Consider the following 24,841-nt stretch of genomic DNA (forward strand, 5'->3'; position numbering starts at 1 on the left):
TTATAATGCGGGCCAAACTCAGTGGGCGACCCTGGGTGCCATGATAGCAAAACGTGATATTGCACAATTGTGGGGTTCGCAAAGACCACCTCAGGTCGACCTTTGGAAGGAAAACATGGACTGGTGCATGTTTCGTGAAAAAACTGTGTATGTGGCCCGGGGCCGTCCACGGAAATGGGAGAGTGTGTGGGGACTGTGGAACGCTTACCGTGGAGATCTATGCACTCCCCCAATGATGGATAACATTGATGCTCCGATGTCTCCCTAGCTCTGTTTTCACTGATTGTAATTTTGATTTATTGTTTGCCCCTATGAATCCCCCCCCTACATGTAATGTTGATTTTTCTCTTATTCACTGTCTGGCCTCGCGCCTGTGACAGCACTCTGTATTTGTTGATGCCCTGCTTGTTTTTATAATCAATAAAAATAAATACAAAAAAAACCACTGGCTTTGAAGTCACCGGAGACCTGGGGATGCCTTTGGCATTGTGTGGTGTTGAGGTTTGTCGGTGGCTCTGGGCAGGGTAGAGCTAGGCAGTTTGGAGAGGCTAACTCCCTTGGCAGATTCTTCCTTGCGCCAAGTCCTTCACTTGCTGCCAACAGGAGACAAAAGTTGGCAAAGCTCCTGGAGGTGCTAGTTTCTTGTGCGCTGCACTCTACACCCGACTCGCTTGGAAGCAGTGTTCTGTCTCTGCATAAGTCCTCTTGTGAAGCTTGCAATTGGGTGTCAGTTCCGACAGTACTTACAACCTTGGGTGTTGGTCTTCAGTCGAGGGCCTCTGGCCCAAGAGGTCAGCAGAGCCTCAGTTTCTTCTTCCTGTGGGTCAGAGGAGCTCGAGCATATGGCCTATAGGCTAGGTGGGGCCTAGTGCAGTGAAATGCCATTACGGTGGGTGGCCTCTTCCTTCCTCAGTGCCAAAGAAGCCTGGCTCACTGAAGATGTTGAGGGTATAAACATCAAAATTCTGGAGCATCTTGCCGTGAGTGCAATACCTTTCCCTTCGGCAAAATGCGTTTGTCTTTGAGTGGAAAGCAAGGCAAGCTTTGCATTAGGTGTCATAGTGGTCTGAGGACAAGCAGAGTAATAGTTCTACTACAGGTACACCGGGGGCAGTACTAGATGGGCGTCTGTTCAATTAACCTTGAAAGCACCAAGGCACAAGGCTCTGGAAGGGTATGGGGGCCCAAAAATTCTGGGACTTGGTTGCTGGGGATCGATCTCTAGATGGCGTTTAAAAAATAATACGTTTGAAATACAGATTCTTCTGATGATTTTTTCTGATAATAGGCTGCAATAAGTGGAAATAAAAATGAATCTCGAAAAAATGATTGCACCTATTTCTTTAATAAAATACTGAATCCCATAGCATCAGAATGTCACTTTGTCCTCTTCTTACTTAGGCATAAGATTACAGAATTCACTTTTGGGTTGTATGAAAGCTTAAGACAAAAATCCAGATGTCTTCTGTGTCTTAAAAATTGTCTCTATACTGCATAACTACTGCTGGGTGAACCTACTGGGAGTTTAAACGCACTTGAAGTTAATCTCTCCCTCAAATTATGGATTTTATTTAATTTCCCCACAAACAAGACCTTGTAATTTTCTAAACAAATTGACAACTTTTCTCCAAACAGCAGCTTTTCCAGTTTGGCAATTAGAGTAGCTAACAGTCTTAAAATCTGGTGCACCAAACCCCATTTTTCAAACCAGCAATGAAAAGCAGAGATGTTAGAATAGGCAAGCAGGCCTTTGTAGAACACTACTGTGGAATAGTGAAGAACACCATAAATGAAGATCTTAACTCCAGCGAAGTTCAGGTAGGCTTTGTTCATGCACCTCAGCTTCCTTCAACTGCCAAGGGAAACCCCCCCAAACATTCTAACACCACATTCTATTACAATAGTGTGCATTCCACCGGTTACCACTATATATTGTGAATAAGCAAGATGCCACACTGCTCCATACTGTGCAACAGGACCATAGCTATAATATTTCCACAACATACTGAGGGAGAAAATATTGCTAATAATCCTATTACAATCTCCAGCATGCATAAATATAAATACTCTAATTATAGAATATATGAGTATATAAATATGTAATTCAGTGTTAATAAAGAAGTTCATTAACATGTGATAATGCCACAAACTGTTAGCACCCTACAAAATCCTTTGAATTAAATGGTTTCTTCTTAACCTGATGACTGCTCCTCCTGACAGGTGTAAAACAAGAAGAATTAACCTTATCATTTGCATGCTTCATATCAACATACTCCACCACACATTTATGACATAGAATCACAACTATGTTTTTATTTCAAAGTCTTCAGTCTTGCGTTTTAACAGCATTGATGACAAGTTTAACCACTCTCAAATCCTTTGTAAATTTACACCAATGAGTACAAGGGTGCTTTAATTCCCACCCAATCTCCCACCTTAGTTGCTACATGTCTCACATTTTTCCTCTTGTCATACTCTATGTTCCTTCTCCATTTCAAATCTCTATCCCTACTCACCAGGGACATTGCTTTCACACCCTTTAGTCCACGTCACCCAGCCAAGCAAACTTTAGTTAAAGGCATTCACCCTCCCATTAACTCAAAAGGAGTTTTCCCTGTTGGACAAAGGGAGTGCCATGTGATATCCTGTAAATCTTTGAGAGAATTCAGTTTTCCAAACTAAACCATTAGTGCTTCGAAACTGAATGCCTTCCTTTAAAGTCTTATTCACTCTCTCCATTGCCCCATTGGTTTGGAGATGACACAAAGTCATTTTTTATGAACAATCTCATATTCACTTATATAATCTTCCATTTCCTTAGAACAAACCTGTATCCCATTATCAATAAGCAGGTACCTTGGATACCTTTCTCTTTAAAAAATATTCTCAAGAAATCTAATTACTGCCACAGAGGAGGTGTCCCACACCAAACATATCAATCAATCTTTAATATAAATCCATTAGAACCTGGACATAAATAAGGAGTAGCATGTTCACCCTTCACAGATCACAAAAGATCTATTGAAACTTCTTCCCAAGGATATTAAGGACATTTCAGAAAAACCATAGGTATAAGTTCAACTTTCAAACCTTTGTCACTTGCAACAAATTTAGTAACACTGTCTTATCATACATTGAACATCCAGATCTGTGCAGGACACCAAAAATCTCTACGTAGTCTTCCTCTCATTTTAACAATGCTTAAGTGTCCTTCATGAGCCAATTCTAAAAGCTTAACACGAATACCTTGTGATTTACCATACTTCTTTATATCCTCGTTCAATTTGTCAGCTGAGAATAAACAAATTACATCTTTTAAAACAACATCATTTCCTTTTTCTTGTATCCACATTCCAGCTAAGTTCAGGTAGGCTTTATTCATTCACCTCAGCCACTTCAACTGCTAAGGGAATCCCCCCAACCTTCCAACACCATATTCCATTACATCAGTGTGAATTCCACCGGTTACATCTATGTACTGGGAATGAGCAGGATGCCACAACTACATTTACTACTACGATAACAACTACTACTGATGATGGTACTATTACTCTATTTACAGAGCATGCTATAACCAACGAGGTACCTAGGCATTCATAGTCTTAAACTACTAGATTAGGCAAAGGGTGTTGAACCAAGAAGTCCATTCTACTGATATCAGAATAGTAATAGCATTAGGGAAACGGATACAAAGAACAAGAGACTCCTGTTTATTGCAGGTTTATATAACATTAGCTACGGCCGATGACAACAATAGCCACGTACAAAACAGCAAGGGAACCACTTGGAATGGGAATAGGATGTTGAAGAAAGGAAGGCAATATTAATCACAGTAGTACAGCCATTCAACCAAAAGTTATTTTGGTAGGTCAGTTATACTACATCTTATAACTGGCACAACATTAGAGCAAAACTTAAACTAAGTGGTCTCTTGTAAGAAAAATGTCTATTAGTTGAGAGCAGTATGAGCCCTACTTAATTAATAAGCACAATCCTTGTCAGGGTAAACCACAAAAGTCACTAAATAAACCTCTGCTTAACCCTCTCATAGCTTGGCATAAAAGTAGTCCTGTCTAATTTAGATGCAATGTGCAAAGTATGTAAACAGCACTCAAACAGTAGTAAACTGAAAACACAAAAAAGTCTCAAACCAATTTAGGAAAACAGAATAAATATTATTAAATAAAATGACACAAAAATGTCAAAAATCCAATCAGTAAAACCGTAGTTATTAAGTTTCTACTTTTTCAGTAAAAACAGACTCAAGAATCCCAAAGCGCCAATCGTGGTTATCTGTTTGTACTAGACGACCAGGACTAAGTCAAAAGTTAAGGCTGATCGCTTTGGAGCAGGGGTTGGATACAGGGACCAGGTTTGTCCCAGTGGAACGTTTACCTTCTACTTAGTCCAGTTCTACAAAAGTAACCTCAGTTTGAGCCTCCGTTAGTAGGGGATCGCGAAGAGATAGTTGCTGGTGCTGTGATTTGGCGGGAAACACGGGGAGGTTGTTGTCTTCACAAAGAGCACGATGCGGGTGAAGTCTGGAGTCTGTAGCCGAGAAGGTCCCATTGGCCTTGATGAAGTCCACTTGCATTTGTGAGGAGAACATTTGCAAGTAGAACGGGGAATGGTTCTTTTTTGACACAAAGAGCCTTGAATCTCAGGATTTTCCAGCGTCTTAATCAGGGTGTTATGGAAACCGCATTGAACGCGGCACTAAGATCCAATAACAGCAGAGCCGCAGAATCACCCATGTCCAGAATCTGACAGACAGCCTCTGTTGTGAATAGCAAGGCTGATTCGGTACTGTATGACGGCTGAAAGCCAGATTGAGTCCTATGCAGCAGGTTATGGCTCTCTAAGAAACTCTAGAGCTGTTTATTAACAAATGTCTCTGTTATCTTGGAGAAGGCCAGCAATAGCAAAACCGGGCGATAATTTTCTAGTTTGGTGGGGTCCAATAATGTTCTTTTCAACAGTGGAACTATCACTGTGTGATTCCAGAGCCCGGGAACCTGACCTGACAACAGGGAGCAATTACACAGTTCAGCCAGAATTGGGGTAGCCAGTTTCCTGCCTCTTTCTACAATGGACGGGGAAGATGGGTCCACCGGTGAACTTGACTTTACTGAAGAGAATAACTCAAAGATCCCCTCTGACTCAATAGGACCAAAGTTCATCAGCCCCTCATTCTTTTCTGCATAATCAAACCAGGCCATCTCTAGCTTTTTCCGGGAAACTATCATATATCTTATTTACTTGGTCAAAGAAAAACTGGGCTAAGACATTGCGCGATGGAAGCAGAGGCTGGTGCCAAGGATGAGAGTGACTTCACCACCGCAAATATCTCACGAGCAGAGTTTTGAGCCTCCTGAATTTTATCAGTGTATAAATCACGCCTAGATCCAACTATGATAATTTTTTTGGGCTACCAAGTAGTTTTGTTTTTTGCAAATGGGATCATACGTCCTGAGCCAGTAGTGCTCAAGGTGCTTGCACTGTGTTTTTTAACAGCAACAGCTCTTTGTGAAACCATTCTGCCAATGTTTTTGTCCACAGTAAATGTGAGTCTCTAATAGGGCTATATGATTTAGTGCTCCTATAATTCACTTATTACTTGTGCATCTGCCAGCTCAAAAACAACTGTTCATGATTGGCCGGCCGGCCGGTCATTAAAGTTTCACACAATTTAGCTGGTGTAATTTTGGCCCATCCCCACCCTTGTGCAACATGGACAGGTGCATGCCTATTAGACCCCTTCTCACAAAAGACCGTAAAGGGGATTGCAAAATGATTGGCCCAGATAAGAGGAATAGACCGCTCAGCCACTAAACCAGCTAAATTTAAGAAGATACGGTCCAGCAAATGCGTCTATGTGTTGAAGAAGTAACATGTTGCAAAAGCTGCATACCCTCTAAGTCAGCAGCTACAGACGTACTGGCTTGTTCATTAAATAGCCAACTGGGGAGAAAGTAAAGCACTAGAACACTACCTCCAAAATGGTGGTTCGACCAGGAAGTGGGGCAGATTCACACAGTACCTCTCCCTTTCCGCTCAATCGGCTGAGCTGCGGCCACCAAATCGTGGGTAAAGGTGACACACAACACAAGCAGCACACAGCTCACATTGTCCACTTCCCCTCAAAATAAAACCTAAACTAAAGCAACGCTAAAATTAGTGTATTTAAAGAATTAAAAAGTGGGCGGCATGCGGAGCGCTACTACCTTCGACAAATCCATGCTGGCTTGTTCATTAAATAGCCAGCTGGGGAGGAAGCACTAGTATGCTATCTCCAAAATGGTGGTTCAACCAGGAAGTGGGGCTGATTCACGTATCTCTCCCTTTCTGCTCAATCAGCTGAGCTGCTAAGGATCAAAGGGAAGGTAGAGGCGGCACTCAACACAATGCCTAACTAATGGCAACAAATAATGAGTTTAGCAACAAGCATTAGAAATGCAATAGGTCTCGGATTTTTTTGAGTTAGAGCTAATGGAATTGTAAATGGCAATGTCTTTTAGCCATGTGTTATGGAGTGTATGCATGTGGTGTGTAGTGGAAATATGTGTGTTGGATTGGAATAGTTGGAATGGTGGCATGCTGCGCTTTAGATGAATATGTTTAAAAGTAAAGGGCACCATATTGCAATTGCTACAATAGTTAATTGTGGATGTGTTAACAATTGGTGTGTGTGCCTGTAGAAATTGTGCACTGTTGGCGTGTGTGTGCTTGTTAAAAGCGTGCACAGATGGCTGGTGGTGTGTGTGCTTGGTGAAAGGGTGCACTGACAGCTGGTGGCGAGTGCGCCTAGTGAAAGCATGCACTGACGGCTGGTGTTGTGTGTGACTGGTGAAAGTGTGCACTGACGGCTGGTGGTGTGTGTGTGTGTGTGTTTGGTGAAAGCATGCACTGACATTTGGTGTTGTGTGCGTGGTGGAAGCCTGCACTGACGCCTGGTGGTGTTTGTGCTCGATGAAAGCGTACATTGATGGCTGGTGGTGCTTGCGCCTGGTGAAAATGTGCACTGACGGCTGATGGTGTGTGGTTGTGTGTGTAGTGGTGAGTGTGTGGTGGTGAGGCTGTGGGGGTGAGTGTGTGGGGGTGAGTGTGTGGGGGTGAGTGTGTGGTGGTGAGTGTGCGGTGGTGAGTGTGTGGTGGTGAGTGGTGATGAGTGTGTGGTGGTGAGAGGCTGGTGTGTGTGTGGTGTGTGTGTGGTGTGTGTGTGTGTGTGTGTGGTGTGTGTGAGTGTGGTATGTGTTTGTGGTGTATGTGTGTGTGGTGTGGTGTTTTGTGTGTGGTCTTATGTATGTGTGTGGTGGACTTAGTTTGAGTGTTCATCTCCTGCACACTCACACAGTGCCCCTACACACTCATACACTGCTCTCCCTGCACACTCACACTGTTCACCCTGCATAGTCACACACTGTTCATCCTGCACACTCACACACTGCGCACCCTGCACACTTACACACTGTTCACCCTGCACACTCACACACTGTTTACCTTGCACGCACACACACTGCAGTCACTGTCACTCTGCAGTCACTGTTACTCTGCAGTCACACTCACTCTGCAGTCACTCTCAAGTCACACTCACTCTGCAGTCACTCTCAAGTCACACTCACTCTGCAGTCATGCTCACGCTGCAGTCACTCTGCAGTCACACTCACTCTGCAGTCATTCTGCACTCGCACTCACTCTGCACTCACTCTGTACCTGCACTCACTCTGCACTCACTCTGCACCTGCACTCACTCTACACACACTCTCCAATCACAGTCACTCTGCAGTCACACTCACGTTGCAGTCGCTCTGCAGTCACACTCACTCTGCAGTCATTCTGCACTTGCACTCACTCTGCACTCACTCCGCACCTGCACTCTCTACACGCACTCTGCACTGACACTCATTTTGCACTCACTCTGCACTTACACTCACTCTGCACCTGCACTCACTTTGCACTGACTCTGCACCTGACACTAGATGACAATGTTCCATTCAAATAATTTTTCTCGTACTGACTGGTACATCCTGCGCACAGCTTTCAGCCGACCTTGAAGCCGTTTCTCGTTCTGAGTGGTACATCCTGCCCATTGCTTTCAGCCAAGCTTGCAGGCGTTACATGAAAATGTAATAAGTTTCAAAGCAGCTGCCGCGTTTTATATTACAGTACAGGAGGAAAAAGGATTGCGCGGACTTGACCGGAAAGCGTCAGAGCGCTTCACAATGGGACCAGAGCTGATACATGGGAACATTGCAAATTAACAAATTACGAAAGGAACGCTACGACGCATGGGAAAAGTGATAAGAGTGGACAGCGAAAATATAGAGGTAGCAATCGGTACAGTACAGGAGGAAAAGGGGATTTGTGGCGGTTGCCAAGATTACAAAGTACAAGTAGGGGTAAAATACTGCAATAAATGACAGGCTCTCCAGCACAAGAAAATAAAAATGTTACGTAGGCAAGGGGGGCCTGGGGCGAGTGCAAAGGGGGTGGCCGCGCAGTCATCGTGCTCAGCTTTCCACTACACAAACAAGATTTGGCCGTAAGCCAGCATGCGCACACACACAGCTGAAATAAAACAAACCGGAGAGTGGTGCACGCGCGCCCAGCATCTGTCTTCAATTACCGCGGGCCCTGACAGCTGGTAATTGAAGAAATATACCCTTCTGCTGCGCGTGTCCGCACAGAATATTCACTAGGCGGAGCAACTCTAAAGCCTATGGCCTATTGCGTGCTCTCTTGTAAAAACACACGCATGCGAGGGCCAATTGCCATGCAGCTGGCAAAAAAAAAAACAGCAAAAATCACGAGCTTTCTGGAATTCGGTAGGTACGATTTTCGAAGCCCTCAGAAAGGACTCTTCGGCCACGCCCACTTCGTGGGACGTAGGCCGAGCCCTAAAAATGAGGGAGTGAAGCCAAAAAACTGGAACAATAACATTCAAAAGATGGTAATTTCGAACACCTCTCAAAGGAAGAAAAATGCTAATGACATTGTTGGGGAAAAAAGGGAGATACAATACATATCTGGAAGCAATGCCCTAAGGATTAGAAACATTCCTTAATGTGTTTCATGTTGTCACAAGCATAACAAACATTGGCAAATTCAATAGGTCTCGGCAATCAGAGAATTATTAGTGTTATCAATGCCAATGACTTTTAGCCATGTTTAATAGTAGCACGCCTGCAGTTCAGCATGGTTGAAAGTCATGGAAAAAGAGCTATGACGGAGCCAGCAAAGGTCTGCGTCATAGTGCTTTTTTTGCAGGTCTGGAGGGTTGGACAAAGCAATACAAAGGGGGGGCGGGGGATTCCACCGGGAGACCAATACATTTCAAGTGTCCTCAAGAGACATCTGAGACCATCTGTTTTTATCCACTGCTGAAATAGAGGCCAGCTTCTGGATAGAAACCTAGCAGTAATAGAGCAAATAAATAAACAAAATCGAAAGCAATTCAGGAGCTGTTGCTCACTGCTGTACACAAATGAGCCACCGCACAACAAGCATTCCCCCAGTCTTCTCCCTGCATGAGAGGGGGTGTTCGCAATACACTCCAAATATGCCTCAAGTAAAAGAAATACAATGAAAATCACACACCAAACAGCTCTCAGCAAGAGGGTTGCAGGAGTGAATTGTTCTTCAACTTGAAACTGCTTCTAGTTTCACAGGCTCAACCCAAATGAGGGTGGGTGGAGGGTAGTAGGGGATTGGCGGTTTATGAAACAGGGCGTGGGTGCGAAAGAGAAGAAACAGATTGGAGCAGACCACAAAACACAAGAACTCATGTGGAGTGCTGGAACACAAAAAGAAAAGTAGCTCCAAAAACGGGAGCAGCAGATGGAAACAGCTCAGTTGGCCCATGCTCCAGGTCAGGGTCAAGCACAAGGAGAGGACATGACCTAGGCATGCCTTCACAAACCGGAATGAAGAAAATGAGAGCGATGCTGAAGCAAACAAATGGAAACCTGTTGGTGGGCTGTAAGCCCCCAGTCTGTAAACAACATGTCTTAAGGAGACTGTGCATGCACTGTCTAGCTGAGACCTAAAAACTACTGTTGGAGCCAGTAAAACTTTTACTTAGAGCCCAAAATGAATTTGAATGTAAAATTACCAATTCGAGGATTTGGAAAAACACCCAGCTGTCCAACTGACTCAACATGAGGCTTATATATATGAAACACAACAGCAACTGAACCTGTAATGCACTGCATTTGTGGGTACATCAGAACATTTATAGCAATAACGTTTCAATTTCTGGAACATACAACTTAAGAAAAAGAAAATACAAATCTTTAAATTCAAATTCCTCCTTTCATTATAATGCATGTGGAAACATTGACTGTGATACTTCCATAGAGGTGTAGGGATAGGGTTAGAAGTGGGTGAGGGTTGAGTGCGCCTGGATTACTGGCAAACTAAGAGGTTGAGCCTTTATCCATTTTATGATAAAATATGCATGTTGCCATAAAACCGCTAAGGGTCTCTTTATGAGGTTCTCATATTCTCCACCACCCAGAGTTACCGATACAGGGGGCGAAGGTAACACTAGGGGTGAAGTCTCCTTAGAAATAAGCAATTACAAAGGAAATAAGTAGTTCTTGTCCAGTATTTCACTAGGAGCTGACATCTGTTTTTAGCACGTGGAATCACTGCGTGCAACACCACAGGTCTGCAGTGTTACCGGGGATCTTGGAATAGAGATTTCACAGGTAAATCCTGTCACAGGCCAAATCAGAATTACCGGAGAAGTCAAAATGAGGCCCTAAATAGGCAAAAGAATTTAAGTTACTTACGAAGTGATGGTCTCCACGATTTGAAGACTTTTTAAAATGGCCAATGTGTTTTTCTGTAGGTCAGAAGACAGTGCTTCATAACACTGACTGGCACCTATTACCCCAAAGAAACAAAATCATTTCAGTTATTCAGCAAAGTGTATATTACATGTTTTATGGAAGAGGCACAAACTATTTTTTACAAAAAAATACTTTTCTTCTAGCTCTTAAACTGACAGAAATGAAAATATATTAATCTTATGGCACAATTAATTTGGTGGAGGGGCATAGTTTCTATCTCAATAACTTGAAATACCAACCAGTATTACATTGCAAATTCAATGTAGCATCAACTCCCTCTTTTCAATAGCGTTAAGAAACATTGTATACTTAAATTATGTTGGTAAAATGGTACGGAATTGCCAATTTCTGAAAATAATATGTACGTAAAATTTAACTTTGCTTGTCATTCCTATATCCCTATAAATCTTCAGAGCTGAAATAATCTGGGTATATTTTTTTTATTCCATTTGCATTTTTCAACGGATTTCTGCTTCTGAGTGCTTTACAAAAGGTTATACAAATTATGAAGTACAAATATTTACCAAATCCCAACACAGATAAAAAAGAAGCTAACTTGTAAAACACCAGTCAATTAACAGGGGCAAGGATAATGTGTGTGCTGAATGAAGCGTACGAAAAAGGTTGTGCGGCACTGATTTGTATATCTCTGAATGTGTACTTTTTAGGAATAAATCCAAATGGAAATTACTTGGAGTAAAGGGAGTTTCATCAAGCTACTAATGTCGATACATAAGAGGTTAATCCTGTAGCACTGGATTAATAACAAGGTGACATTTTTCCAACTGATAAAGTGATCCATAATAGAAGTGGAAAAAGTATAATCGGTCGTGTAAGACGAGGTTACAATATATAATCTGATTTCCAGGATAAATAATCAGATGGTTGGACGTCTGAGGATAGTGATGGAAAAGGGAATGAGGAGGAAGAGGGAGTTTGATAAGCTGCTGAGGAGGCAAGCGTGTGTGTGGTGGGGCCTGGGTATAACAGTAGCCTGTCCATGCAGGATCGATAATAAAAAGTGTAGATGAATATGACTATATACACAGAATACAATAAGCAAAGGATTGTGAATGTAGAAAGTTACAGTGAGATGTGATTGATACACGTTCTGACAGCAAACTGCAATGAATGCGTCCCAGCGTATGTAATGTAATGTAGTTATAAGATTTTCTAGCATAATCTACATATATTGGCTGAAGGTCTGGCTATGAATTCTAAAGGCTGTTTAACAATCTGGTAATGCAATATGACCTATCAGTTTTCATAATTTGCATAGGATCTTTCTTCCGTTCATTATTCCAACCTTTCTTCTCCAAGTAGATGCTTAGTCATATGCAGTGGCAGAGAGGAAAAGGCAGGCTAAAAGAAATCAAGTTACATCAATCTCTCAATCACGGACTGTAGAGAAATTTGACAGGCTTGTACGATAACACTACTGCTAAATCAGGTAACATATAAAGGATCATGCCACAGACAGGTTAGAAGATTCTTACTCTATCAGGCCTAACTCAACATAAAATACCAGGTTTAACAGTAAGTCTCCCTTGGTATCAAGCAACGCAACTAGAAACTACAACCTCCCAAATTCAGTATGAATGATCCAAAAAGTAAATACTTTAAACATATTTTTAAAATAAAGCACCTTCTCAGTGTCTGTAAACAGGCATTTAAGATTCCTAGCCTGCATACTTAGGTTAATTTTCTTCAGACAGAAGCTTGTCGGGTTGGGTTTATGAAAATTACATTATTTCCATTCAGAAATAGCAGATTTAAATTATTAGCACGCATGCTGCAACATCAGGATCTCATTTTCACCAAGCACACGTGTATATGTACTACTAGCAGTCTGTCGGTCATGCATATTTATCATCAAACACCAGGGCTGTTCACCAAATGACTGGTTTTTTCATCACCACTCTGCCTGGAACAGCAAAACTTAAGTCAAGAGTGGCAACAGTAAGTTAAGGATTTCCACTATTATGACACCGTCGCAATTTTGTCCATAACTACCAGACGGCCCACAGAATTTTTAAGGAAAGATCCCTATAATTCCTTCAGAAGGCAGAATGTTGGCCTTCACACTATGCCATTGAATGTCCCCCTATAATGCCTGGGACTCCTCTGAAGAAGTATACCGACTTAGCATCCACTCAGACTGAGCAAAAGCGTCGCGCCCGAGAAGCTCCGGACAGGCAGGAACTAGAGATAGAAGCCAATATCTTTTGCCCGCCTCCGATGTACTACACCAATCTACCTACAGAACAGCCTCCTGTCCGCAGCCTGCATCGAGAAGAGCTCCCGCGCTTAGAGCTGCACGACGAGCTGTCATCGGAGGACGAGATAAGTGTACACAGACCAGTCCAGGACCCCCCAAATACCAAACCTAGCCAAAGAACAGCAGCAGCGGCGGGTGCCCCCGACATTGCCAGAAGGCTTGGGGAGCTGCCTTTGCTCAATGCCCTCCTGCTGGAGCTGTCTCTTCTGAACAGCGACTCCTCCGGCCCGCGGAGTCAGCATTCTTGTATCCATCCTCAGCTGGCATGGCTGTACCGGCCTACCGAACAACCCTCTGCGCCCCCTACCACTCTAGACAAAGGTAGGCAGAGGTCACCAACCCCCAAGCTGAAAAGGAACCGATCGGACATGTCTGTGGCTACTGCGACCCCGCCGCCTTCTCCAGCACAAGCCGTGAGTGTGCACATCCCGAAACCGGAAGTTCGGGAGCGTCACGCCTGTCGTGGGGCGGAACTTCCGTCTTCTGTGAGAAGCCAGCACCCACGGAGTGGATGGCCCAGGAGCAGTGGTGATGCGGGGCTCCCATGCCGGAGGGAGAGCCCCGCGGTGGCAGCAGAAGTCAGGAGAGGCGGCTGAGGCCGCGGATGTGGTAAGTGGGGCTTAATTGTGGAGGGGAGGGAGCGTTGGGGGGGGAGGGGGCGGGGGGGCGGTGGTGTGTGTGTGTGTGTGTGTGCGTCTGTGTGGGGGGGCGGCGGCGGTGTGTGTGTATGTGTGCGCGTGTGTTTGTGCGCGCGCGTGTGTGTGCGTATGCGCGTGTGTGCGTGCCTTCGGTCGGCCGGCCTCAGTAACGCTGTGTGTGTGTGTGTGCGTGCGCGCGAGCGCGAAGCGCGTCCACACACCCTAAGCGGCTCGTGCACCAGTCTGTCTCCCTTGGGAGGCAAAACAACAACAATAGGTCTCGCTGGCGAGACTTTCGAACAATCAATCAACAGCAAAAGCACCCAATGTGACATCACACGCGCCAGGAGGGGCCACGATGCCTGCATCAGTAGGAGTGCTGCCACCATTCAGTAAGCTGGTAGACCAAGTCACAGCAATCCCCCCCTACTGGAAGGTATTAGTGGGCCACCTAAATAAGTACTTTCGAGCCACAAGGGTAGTAGATGGGTTAGTAAAGTGCTTACTCTTGCTCCACTAAGCAGGAGAAAAGGTGTATACACTTTTAGTGAATTTTCTCCAGAGTAGACCACGATTATGATATGGCAATTACAGCCCTCAATGCACATTTCGACCAGCAGCTCAATCCAGACTATAAGCGGTTCAAATAGAGACAGGCCTGACAAAAGTAAGGGAAGTCAATTGATGGTTTTAATACACACCTCAGAAAGATGATGAGCACCTGTGTAGAAGACTAGCACAAAGAAGTTAGAGCACGAGTTATTAAGGTGTGCAAGTTGTCAATACTGCAACAGCCAATCCTACGTCAGCCAGAGAGGAAGCTCAAAGATATAGTTATTCTTGCAAGTCTCCATGAGCTTTCCAACAGAAGGATGGAGGAGATTAAAGTACAGGGGCTCTTCCGCTAAGGTGCAGGAGCGTCGCCCTCTCAGAGCAGTGAAAAAAGCAAAAAATAAAATGAAAATAACTTAGCTATCATTTTATTTTTTGTAGCTGTGGGGCTGGGTTAGAGAGGAGCGGGGCTGGTGTCACATGGGGAGGAGTTGCGGCACACTATAAGTGTGCATGATTGTTTGGCTGACCGTCCAAACAGTCATGCGAACTTTGCATGTCAGCTGGGTGGGAAACATGCACAGGCTCCCACTGCTGAGCCACGGTGCTCATACTAATCACAAAGCTGCATTGCAGCGTTGTGAATCGTTCAAGCGAGACTGTGTGATCCCTCCTTCTGGGACTCGCCAGATAGAGGAGCTTCGATGGAGGAGCGACGGTGGTCGACAAATGGCAATCTTTTTTTATTGTTTGTTTTTTGACCTACCACTACCCCCTCCATGCTCTCCGCCCCCGTTTCCTGTCAGCCGCCACTATAAAAGTAGTTCTTGCCAAAACGTCATGCCACCTAAACCTACCGGCCACCCTAACAATAAAAATAAATATTCAATGTTATTTAGGAGCGGAAACTAGCCCAGACAGACAGTAGGCTGACGTACTAAGAAACAAATTGCTCACGTGCTGCAACTGCGGATTAGAAGCACACACACACTCAACAGATTTCCAGCTCAAGGAACGATCTACTAACATTCGTCAGACAGTACCACTTTGCCCAAGTATGCAGAGGGGAGAGAGGGAGAGAGAGAAAGCAAGGGGGAAAGGGATAGAGAGAGAGAGAGAGAGAGAGAGAGAGAAAGACTCACGCAAGTCCCATACACATTCAACACTGTGCTATTTGGCTGTTGCTCAACAACCGTATTCGACGTGAAACAAGATGCCTCAACAAGATGACACATATAAGGACCAATCGATGGCTATTTTACTTGTCCTTTTCACCAGCCCACGTGCAAAGTGAAGGTCAATGAAAGCATTGATCGACACTAGAACATCTGTCAATATGATGAGCATACACCAGTACCCCTCACATGCAAAGCGCCGAAACTAGCCTCAGCCACCACTCCAATATATACCTTCGGGGACAGGTGGTCACGGTCCCCTCAAACTAGCTGGAACAATGCAAGCAACCGTTCTATATGGCAGCACAGAATACTGAACCAAATTTCACGTCATACCAGAGGGAGGAGGAACACTCCTAAGTTGCCATGCTGCAGAAGACCTAAGCCTTGTATTCTTAATGAGATGAGCTCAGGAGTGCCAGGTGCAGAGTATACAAATCCTAAATTCTGTTTGGGGGAAGGCTACCTGCCAGGCACGCTCATCAAACTCCACATCGGCAAAATGGTCTAACCAATGAATGAGCATGTGAAAAATAAGAGCCTAGGCAATTAAATCTAACTTGTCATATATAATAACAGAGAGGAAAGAAACTAATCATAATATGAATTCTACTGTTTATTCACATATTCAATTAGAAAATACATGTTTACATTAAAAAATTGATTCTCAAGTACAATCTATCAAATCACATCAGTAATGATCAATTCAGCACTCCAAAATTATATAACAACAAATTAGCTAAAAGTTTAAAAGTGGCACACCTATATCTGTACACATCGACTTGAGTCGTTGAGAACCGGTGCATCATTGCCAAAACTAGGCGCATTGCTGCTGCCTGCACCGAAGCATTGCCCCCGCTAGTTGCAACAACGGCAGCTTACAACACAGGCCCTGACTTTTTTGACATAGCTCCTCCAAACAATTGCCACTACATAAGTCTTGAGCAACATATCACCAAAGTCTGTGATGCACCATTCCAACACAGGGCCTGCTACGACACTGTGGAATTGATGCAGCGCAACGTGATTTTCAGCGCAGCATCAACACACCGTCTCTGGACACCGATTTCATCATTGACACTGCAGACAGTAAGGAACAATGGCATTGTGCCCGCAAATGACACATCGCCTCCCCTGCACCACCCATCGTCCCCGGGCGTGTACAGCTCAATGACTCTGCACCGCCTTAAGGAAACAACGCATCCCTTGTTACAAGTGATGCATCATATACTGTGCGCAATGCACTCTCCAATCAATCAGTTCACTTATAGAGCGCAACACATACCCGCAAGGGTCTCAAGGCGCGGGGGTGGGTGGTTGGGGGTGCTGCTGCTACTGATCGAAGAGCCAGGTCTTGAGGAGTCTTCTGAAGGCCAGTAGGTCTCGGGTCTGCCGTAGGTTGGTGGGGAGGGCGTTCCAGGTCTTGGCAGCGAGGTGGGAGAATGATCTGCCGCAGTAGGTCGTTCTTCGGATGCGGGGGATTGTGGCGAGGGCAAGGTCGGCGGAGCGGAGCTGGCGGGTGGGGTGTAGAAGCAGAGTCATCTGTTAAGGTAGTCCGGTCCGGTGTTATGGAGAGCTTTGTGTGCGTGGATGAGGAGCTTGAAGGTTATCCTCTTGTTGACGGGGAGCCAGTGCAGGTCTCTCAGGTGGGGTGTGATGTGGCTTTGGCGGGGGATGTCGAGAATCAGACGTGCAGAGGCGTTCTGGATGCGTTGTAGCCGTCTCAGGAGCTCGGCCGAGGTTCCAGCGTAGAGGGCGTTTCGGTAGTCCAGTCTGCTGGTGACGAGGGCCTGTGTGACCGTTCTTCTTGTTTCGGTGGGGATCCACTTGAAGATCCTGCGGAGCATTCGGAGGGTGTTGAAGCAGGATGAGGAGACGGCGTTGACCTGCTTAGTCATGGAGAGGGTGGAGTCGAGAATGACCCGTAGGTTGCGTGCGTGGTCGGTGGGTGTCGGGGCTGTTCCCGGTGTTGTCGGCCACCAGTGTTGTCGGCTCCCCGAGCGTTACCGCGTGAATGACCTGCATAGCAGTAAGGAACCAATGCATGAACTGCTTTTTCAACACCTCCCCTGCACCATGCATCATCTTTGACATTGTCCTGGTCAAGCGCAACCACTGATTTCTAAGAGCTATAACTTTATTTAATATTTGAAAATTCATATCTTGACTTGTGTATGTTGGATTTTTGTCGTTTTGGTCTCGTTTTAATCAGATAAATATTGGCTAATTTTCTAAACTGGTGTGGAGTTCTTTTGTAGTGAGTTTGAGTGTGAGTGTGTACACAAATACTTTACACATTGGTTTTGAGATAAGCCGGACTGCTCTTGCCAAGCTACCAAGGGGGTGAGCACGGGTTATTTTGAGGGTGTAACTTACTTACCTTGCCAGAGTGAGGGTCACTATTTGGACAGGGGACAAACCACTGCCAACTAGAACCCATTTCTAACACCAAGTAACTTGAATGTGCTCTCTTAACCCCCTCCCTACTCTCTTCAAGGTCAAGTGCTAAAATCCATCCCCGAGGAACCTTTGGTTTGACACAGCGCCCAAAGATTTGCTCACAGCTTATCTTCTGTAGTGCCCACTGCATGCTGCAACCTAAAAAGGTTAAATATGAACTAAATGCACATTTGTAATGCTTTAAAAAGCCTTTCTGAGTAGATTGTTAGAACAGAAAGTTGAACATGTTGTGTGAGTGGGGCCAGTTAAAATATACAACATTATTGCGTATATCTTTTTTGCGGCATGCATTGCTGAGGGTGTCCACTTTATCAAAATTAAAGGTCCCACATCAATTGTTTACACGTGGCACGTCTGCATGCTGCACAAGTAATGTATATCCTATACAGGCTGTAATGTTGTCAAATGCGTTGTTTTAATTGCTAAGTACGGTATATTATTCTAATTTATTTAGTGCCTAAATTGTAATGAACAATGCTTTTTTTGAAGGATAGATTTGGGACTTTATCAAGTATATTACCATTATAAGCCACCAAACACTATTTGTGTGTTTGAAATGGGAAGCCCCTGCCTTAAATGGCAAAAAAGCAGAACTTCGTATCCTGGAGCGCAAAGTATTTTTGGCCAAAAAGTCAGGACTGGTAAGTTTCAAACATAAAATGGGAGCACATGGCAGCTTTTCTTTAACTCCAGGCCAAACTAAGCTTATTTATTTTGCATTCTTTCGAAGAACAGGCACAACTGATTTCAAAGCTTGTCCCATGGAGAGGGAGATTGCATATAATACACATTATGTTTTAATTTCTGTTGATTGTTCTTCGCAACACCTGGGTGCCAGTTTCAGGGAGGCGTGCTGTAATGCAAGCGGAGTCAGATATGGTGAGATAACATTCTGTTTGAAAAATCTTATGCCATAATATCTGTTTATTTAAATTAATTGCTCAGCAGTTTGAGCTCTTGCTGCAACGAATATTGGTGACGGACCATCATGCATCGAGTAGAAGAGAAGATGGCCGCCGAGCTCCGGGGTCTGGGATCACCTTCTGGTGAATATCCCGCTGACACCCAGCCATCCACATCTACATTGTTGGGCATTACAACGAAGGAGGTGGTGACTACTCACCAGTCCATTGATACTTGCCTTCTTTTTGCATGTCTGGGTAGTTTTTGACGGAGCAGCTCCTAGTCGGCTGGACTGCTGGATCTGCCTGCCTTCGCATGGAGGCCCAGTCGCCTCTGAGCCTGCACAGTGCTGGATCTGTCTGTGACTCGGAACGCTGCTGCTGCCTGGCCGGAGATGATCGGGACCCCGTGGAAGTCCTGGGGTGCAGCGGTTGCAGTCGAGCCCTCACCAGCCTGCCTAGCTTGGATGACACAATCCGGCTCCACCGGGGTGTAAAGTTGCAGCGATTTTTAGCGGCTCACCCAATTCTCCCCATGAACGGAACCTCAGCATTGTCGGCGTACTTGTTACCGGTCTCAGGAGATTTTCATGGAGTTGCTCCCTCTCCTCATGGGCCAGCCTACTGGATCTGGCTGGCATCGCACGGATGCCCAGTCACCTCTGAGCCTGGGCAGGTCTAGATCTGCCTATGACTCAAGACGCTGCCGCTGCCTGGCCGGGGAACATCAGGCCACGTGGACTTCCTTTGAGGTGCAATGGTTGCAGTCAAACCCTCACTAGCCTGCCTGGGTTCGACGGTGGGATCCGGCTCTCCCTTGATGTAGCCTAGCAGAGGTTTTGGCATCCCGCCCAACTCGCCCTATGACCGGAACCTCAGTTTTGTTTGGCGTGCTCGTTCACTGTGAGTTGAGGGGCACTGTAAAGGTGCCTCTTCAACGCCCGGTTGGGGTCTGCCTGCACAGGCCGGGTGTTGCGTAGCCCATCTGCTGGGGATCAATTCCAGACTTTCCATATCTCTCGCCCCATAATGCTCACCGGAGCCAATATCATATATATTTGGTCATTGTGGCCCCTACAGACCAGCGCCCAATGACAGAGGCGGGGAGTGGCGGGCTCCGGTTGGGTCAATCATGGCAGCTGGAAATCAGTCTTGGACTGGAATCCATTTTACCTCCTTTCCTTTCCATTTCCTTTGAAAAACGCCACCGCTACCCACCCATAGGGAAATAGGCACAGGTGATCATAGAAATTAAAAGAGGACTTGGTTCATCTTTTACAGGCACTACTCTTTTTGTGTTCCAATACTTCTAAGAGGAAAACTTGTAGGTCTTATCCTCTCATTCATCCATGGATCGGTCATGCGATGAGAGGCTCTGTCTCTATTCCATGTGCAATTTAATACATCTAAAAAGAAAACTTGTAGGACCTATCATCTGGTTCATCCTAATGATTGGCCTCATTATAAAGGGGCTTGGCCTCTGTTCTTACCAGCATGATTGTCTCTCTCTGACCCCTTACATACCATCAGCAGTTTAGTCAGGCAACTAGGTCCATCGCCAATCGGTCTTTTCTTTATAAATAAAATAAAAAACAAAACACTAGGAACCCCTAATTTCGCTCGCACCCTCAGAAGGTTTCACCTTGGCCTCTCACATAATGGATGCAAGTCTTATCCTCGCAGGACCCAACTGCTTCAGTGTTATTTACCCATCTAACCTCTCCAAAAATGTGGCCCAAAAACACTAACACCGATTAATCAAAACCCGATCTGAAACATTTATATCAGATGTTTACTTTTGTGACAACAAGGGTACACTATCTAATGACCTCATCTTCTACTACAGAAAACGAGCACGTTGGAGGTCAGTATTCTGCTTCATGCTTCGTATTTCAGGTACCAGGAAAACCCCACATGGCCTCAAACCTTCAGCCTTACCCTCACCTTTTTTCAATGCGAATGCCACCATCACCCTCTACAACAAAGGTATTATCCTAATTCAAGCCTTCAATGACAACTTAGCTAAGATGGATAATATCATCCCTATTCTCAAAAAAGTGGCGATCTCCAAGTCCAATCTTGCCGGCCTAATCCATCCTACAACACACAATATCACTCTCACACCTACCACTGCACCTGGGAGGTCCTCAACCCCTCATAACCCCCCTCACCCCCTATCTGATATCGGATCCCCTCAATCCCCTGAGTTAGTTTCGCTAGACCCCTCACGCTCCACCCGACCATCGATTAAGAGGACTAATGGTTGTACATCGACTTATACTTCCCTGATCATCACTAAGCGGTCATGCCATGATCCCAGTGGCAGGTTATCCCCTCAAGCTCCACTGCCCTTTCTCTCTCCTGGTGATCTCCTTTGCACGATACCAAACACACCACCATCTCAACCGGAGTCTAGGCCGTTGCCCTCCACGGGTTCTAGCCAATCCATTCCATCCCACCCCCCCTCACCCAACTCCTATCCTTTACATCTAGCTCACCCCACCACCCCCATCCCTCTATTATCTCGCCACACAAACTGGTACTACACAAGACATCATTGAAGCACTGACCCCCACTGCCATCTCCATTGCCGCTTTTGACCCACTAGAGCTCCCTAGAGAAAAAACATCCCTGGTGGAACTATCCACACAACCACTATCCTTTATCCAACACTCAAACCTGGCTGCCCACCCTGGAGAGATCTCTCGCCACCTGCGCCTACACACAGATGAATTTCATGAACTGAAAGCCCTCTCTATCTAACAACTCTCCCTGCTGAAGAACGCTTTGTGCACTAGGGAGCTTGCACTTGAGCCTCACTAGCGCAGTCGCTGTCTCAGACATGCGTAACTCGTACCTTACCTCAAAAACTGTACCCATCCCTAATGCCCCCTCCACCCCAGAAGAATGAAGACCGAGCTATCAAACAGTGATTTTGATTCTCCTCTCTTATGCCCTCCCATTAAACACAGACTAGGCCCCTCTGGACTCATGCAAGGTCCCTCTGAGCTTAATCCAAGCCATCCATGTGAACCCGAACAGGGAACCCTCCCACAATCTCAGAGTTTTCAACAATTAGAACCTCAAGCGAGTGAACATCATGCAGACTCCGACCGCCAACACACCTCTCCGATTGAAATGTGTACTACTCAATTACGGATAAGCGAGTAAACACGCAGCCGATATCTTTGCCTTCATTCAAAACAATGAGCTTGATATCATCATCCTCAAAGCTCTTCCACCTCTATCCTTGACCTTCTAGTCCCACCTAACCATGACGTAATTCGATTCGGACAGATCTATGAAACAGGGTGGAGGAGTAGCCTGCATACACCGAAATACACTCTTGGTCTAACATTCTGATCCCTCCGCTCTGACCTCCAGAGAGTACCTATGCATCAACTTCTCTATAATCACCACCCAGTATGCAAATTACACATATTCTACCACCTCCCTGGAGACAATCTATCCTTCATTGAAAAATTGATGGAAATCCACTCCAATGATGACACTCTAGTTTCCCAAATATTCTTGGGAGATTTAAACCTTCACTGGTCTAACCCAAACGATCAAGCTGTAAACGTTCTAAAATTCTTCCTATTAGAGCACAAGCTGACACAATATTGCGAGAGCCCAACCCATAACACGGATGAAACTCTGGACCTCATCATTTCCAAAGGAAAAACCATCTCAATAGATGCCATTATCCCTTGCGCTTGGTCGGAGCCTTACAGCATCTTCTTCCTTCTTAATAAGGAGGTGTCACCGAAGAGGGTCCAACCTACGAAAATGTAGCAATGGAAAAGGAACCTTAGGAATATTAACTCTATGGATCTAGCAACCTGCTGTAGAAAGGCCTTGACTCCCCAATCGGACATGTCTGATGTTCATGCCCTCACAGATTTCTATAACACCACTATTGCTGGCATCCTGGACGAAATAGCCATCTACAACGAAGAAATGCCTCCCTCAAAATCCCCAAACCTTGGTTCAACGACAACCTAAACTCTGAACGCCACAACCTAAGGGTAGCTGAAAGATCCTGGAGATCAGTACCCTCCACTGAACATCTAATTCACCTTAGATCTAAACACTTATAACAAAAATATCAGATCTGCAATGGCTGACTTTTTCGGAACCCAAATCATTCAAGCCAAAAACGCCCAAAAAACTGTTTGAAATTGTTAAACAACAATCGGGCAAGACACCCAACAGCTCTGACCTTGGCAACGGCATACCATCATGAGACGAATTGGCGGCCTTCTTCACTGAGAAACCAAAAAGCATCAGTGCCGACCTGGAAGCAAAAAGGGCTATTCTCCTAACATCCAGGAGGCCTGCTCCAGATCATCATTAGCGGATCATTCACTCCAGTATTGGCACCAAGAACGACGCCTTTCGGATCTCCTTTTTTCCCCTCAATGAAAGAAATGTTTACAACACTCTGCAGGTGATCAAACCATCTAACCATTTCACTGACCCGCTACAACCCCCCATCTTCAAAGATAGCTATAATACCAAAGAGTGTCAATGCCTCGCTGCGCAAGGCACGATCCCCGACTGCTTAACAGTAGCGCAGGTCTCCCCCATTCTAAAAAACCTAATGCAGACAGATCTGATCTTAATAACTTCCTGCCTATCTCCACCATCCCCAAGCTGGTTAAACTGCTGGAAAGATTCCTGCAGATGCAACTTTGTGCACACATGGATTATTTCCAACTTCTTTACCAACATCAATCCGGGTTTCGAAGAGGTCACAGCACAGAATCTGCTCTCACTCACAATATGGATGAAACCTTGAAAATGCTAGACCACAACGAAGCATGCCTCCTGATTCTCCTTGACCTTTCTTCAGCTTCTGACACTGTTAACCATGACAGTCTCTTATCCATCCTTGAGCACAGGATGGGCTTTTCAGGTCCGGTATTGAAATGGTTTACTTCCTTCCTCCACAATAGATCACAAAAAGACAAGATAAATCAATTCCTATCCCAACCCTCCTTAGTTTCTATGGGGGTTCCACAGGGGTCTGCTCCATCACCGATATTCTTCAATCTATTCCTAGAACCTTTGGCAAATGCTCTGAACCCCACGAACATCCTCTTCCGCATGTATGCGGATGACACTCAACTTTATCTGAAAATCACATCCCCTGAAGACTTCATCTCACTCAACTCTACCCTTATTGATACTCAAAACTAGCTAACGGACAACCAGCTCATGCTCAACACCTCAAACTGAATTCATTATCATCGCTCCGCCTAATCACACCCTCAAGATCAACCACTGGCTGAAATATCTTAAGGGCTTCAACTGCACTCCCCGCATTATCCATTCTGCGAAATCCCTCAGAATCACACTTGATAAGCACTTGAACATGCAGAATCATATTAGCAATTTAAGCAAGGGGGCTAAACACCAGATAAACACACTAAGGAACCTAAAAACATTGCTTCCACAAGAGGACTTAAAGATAGCAGTTCAAGCTCTGGTACTGCCTAGGCTAGACTATGGTAGCTCAAACGCTCTGTGGACTTCCCAAATATATCCATTAATGTAGCAGCTAGACTTATCACAGGTTAAAAAAGAAACACGCACATCTCTCCAGCCCTCAAATCCCTAAACTGGCTGCCATATGAAGTTAGAATACAGCTAAATATAGCCTGCATGACTTACAAATACCTACATCTCAAGACTCCCACTTATCTGGCTCAAAGATTAGAACTATCTGAAGATTGCAGACAGTCAATACGTGCAAATTCATCGCTCTTAAAACCACAGATCTTCCACAAAATTAGAAAGAGTCACAGAGCCTTCTCTGGTGCTGCCCCAAAGATTTGGAACGCTCTTCAACTGGAAGTCTGACTAATTTCTTCCACTACTACCTTCAAAAAGGAAGTTAAAAAAATTCCTAATGTCTAAGTTTTTGCCATAAAACAGCGCTGACCACACTGCTCATTGAATGCCCCCTGATTGACTACTA

At 45.0% G+C, this 24,841-nt stretch overlaps 1 protein-coding gene across 3 annotated transcripts in view; it reads right to left on the minus strand.

Moving 5' to 3' along the window:
• GNPAT (glyceronephosphate O-acyltransferase) overlaps window positions 1-24,841 on the minus strand; it is a 555,169-nt gene that overhangs the window by 80,541 nt on the left and 449,787 nt on the right. For all 3 annotated transcript variants that reach the window (XM_078649084.1, XM_078649086.1, XM_078649085.1), the window contains exon 14: window positions 10,794-10,887. In XM_078649084.1, the coding sequence (XP_078505210.1) occupies window positions 10,794-10,887 (94 nt within the window). The remainder of the gene's footprint in view (window positions 1-10,793; window positions 10,888-24,841) is intronic.

This window comes from Lissotriton helveticus, chromosome 6, assembly GCF_964261635.1.
Source record: "Lissotriton helveticus chromosome 6, aLisHel1.1, whole genome shotgun sequence".
Taxonomy (NCBI): domain Eukaryota; kingdom Metazoa; phylum Chordata; class Amphibia; order Caudata; family Salamandridae; genus Lissotriton; species Lissotriton helveticus.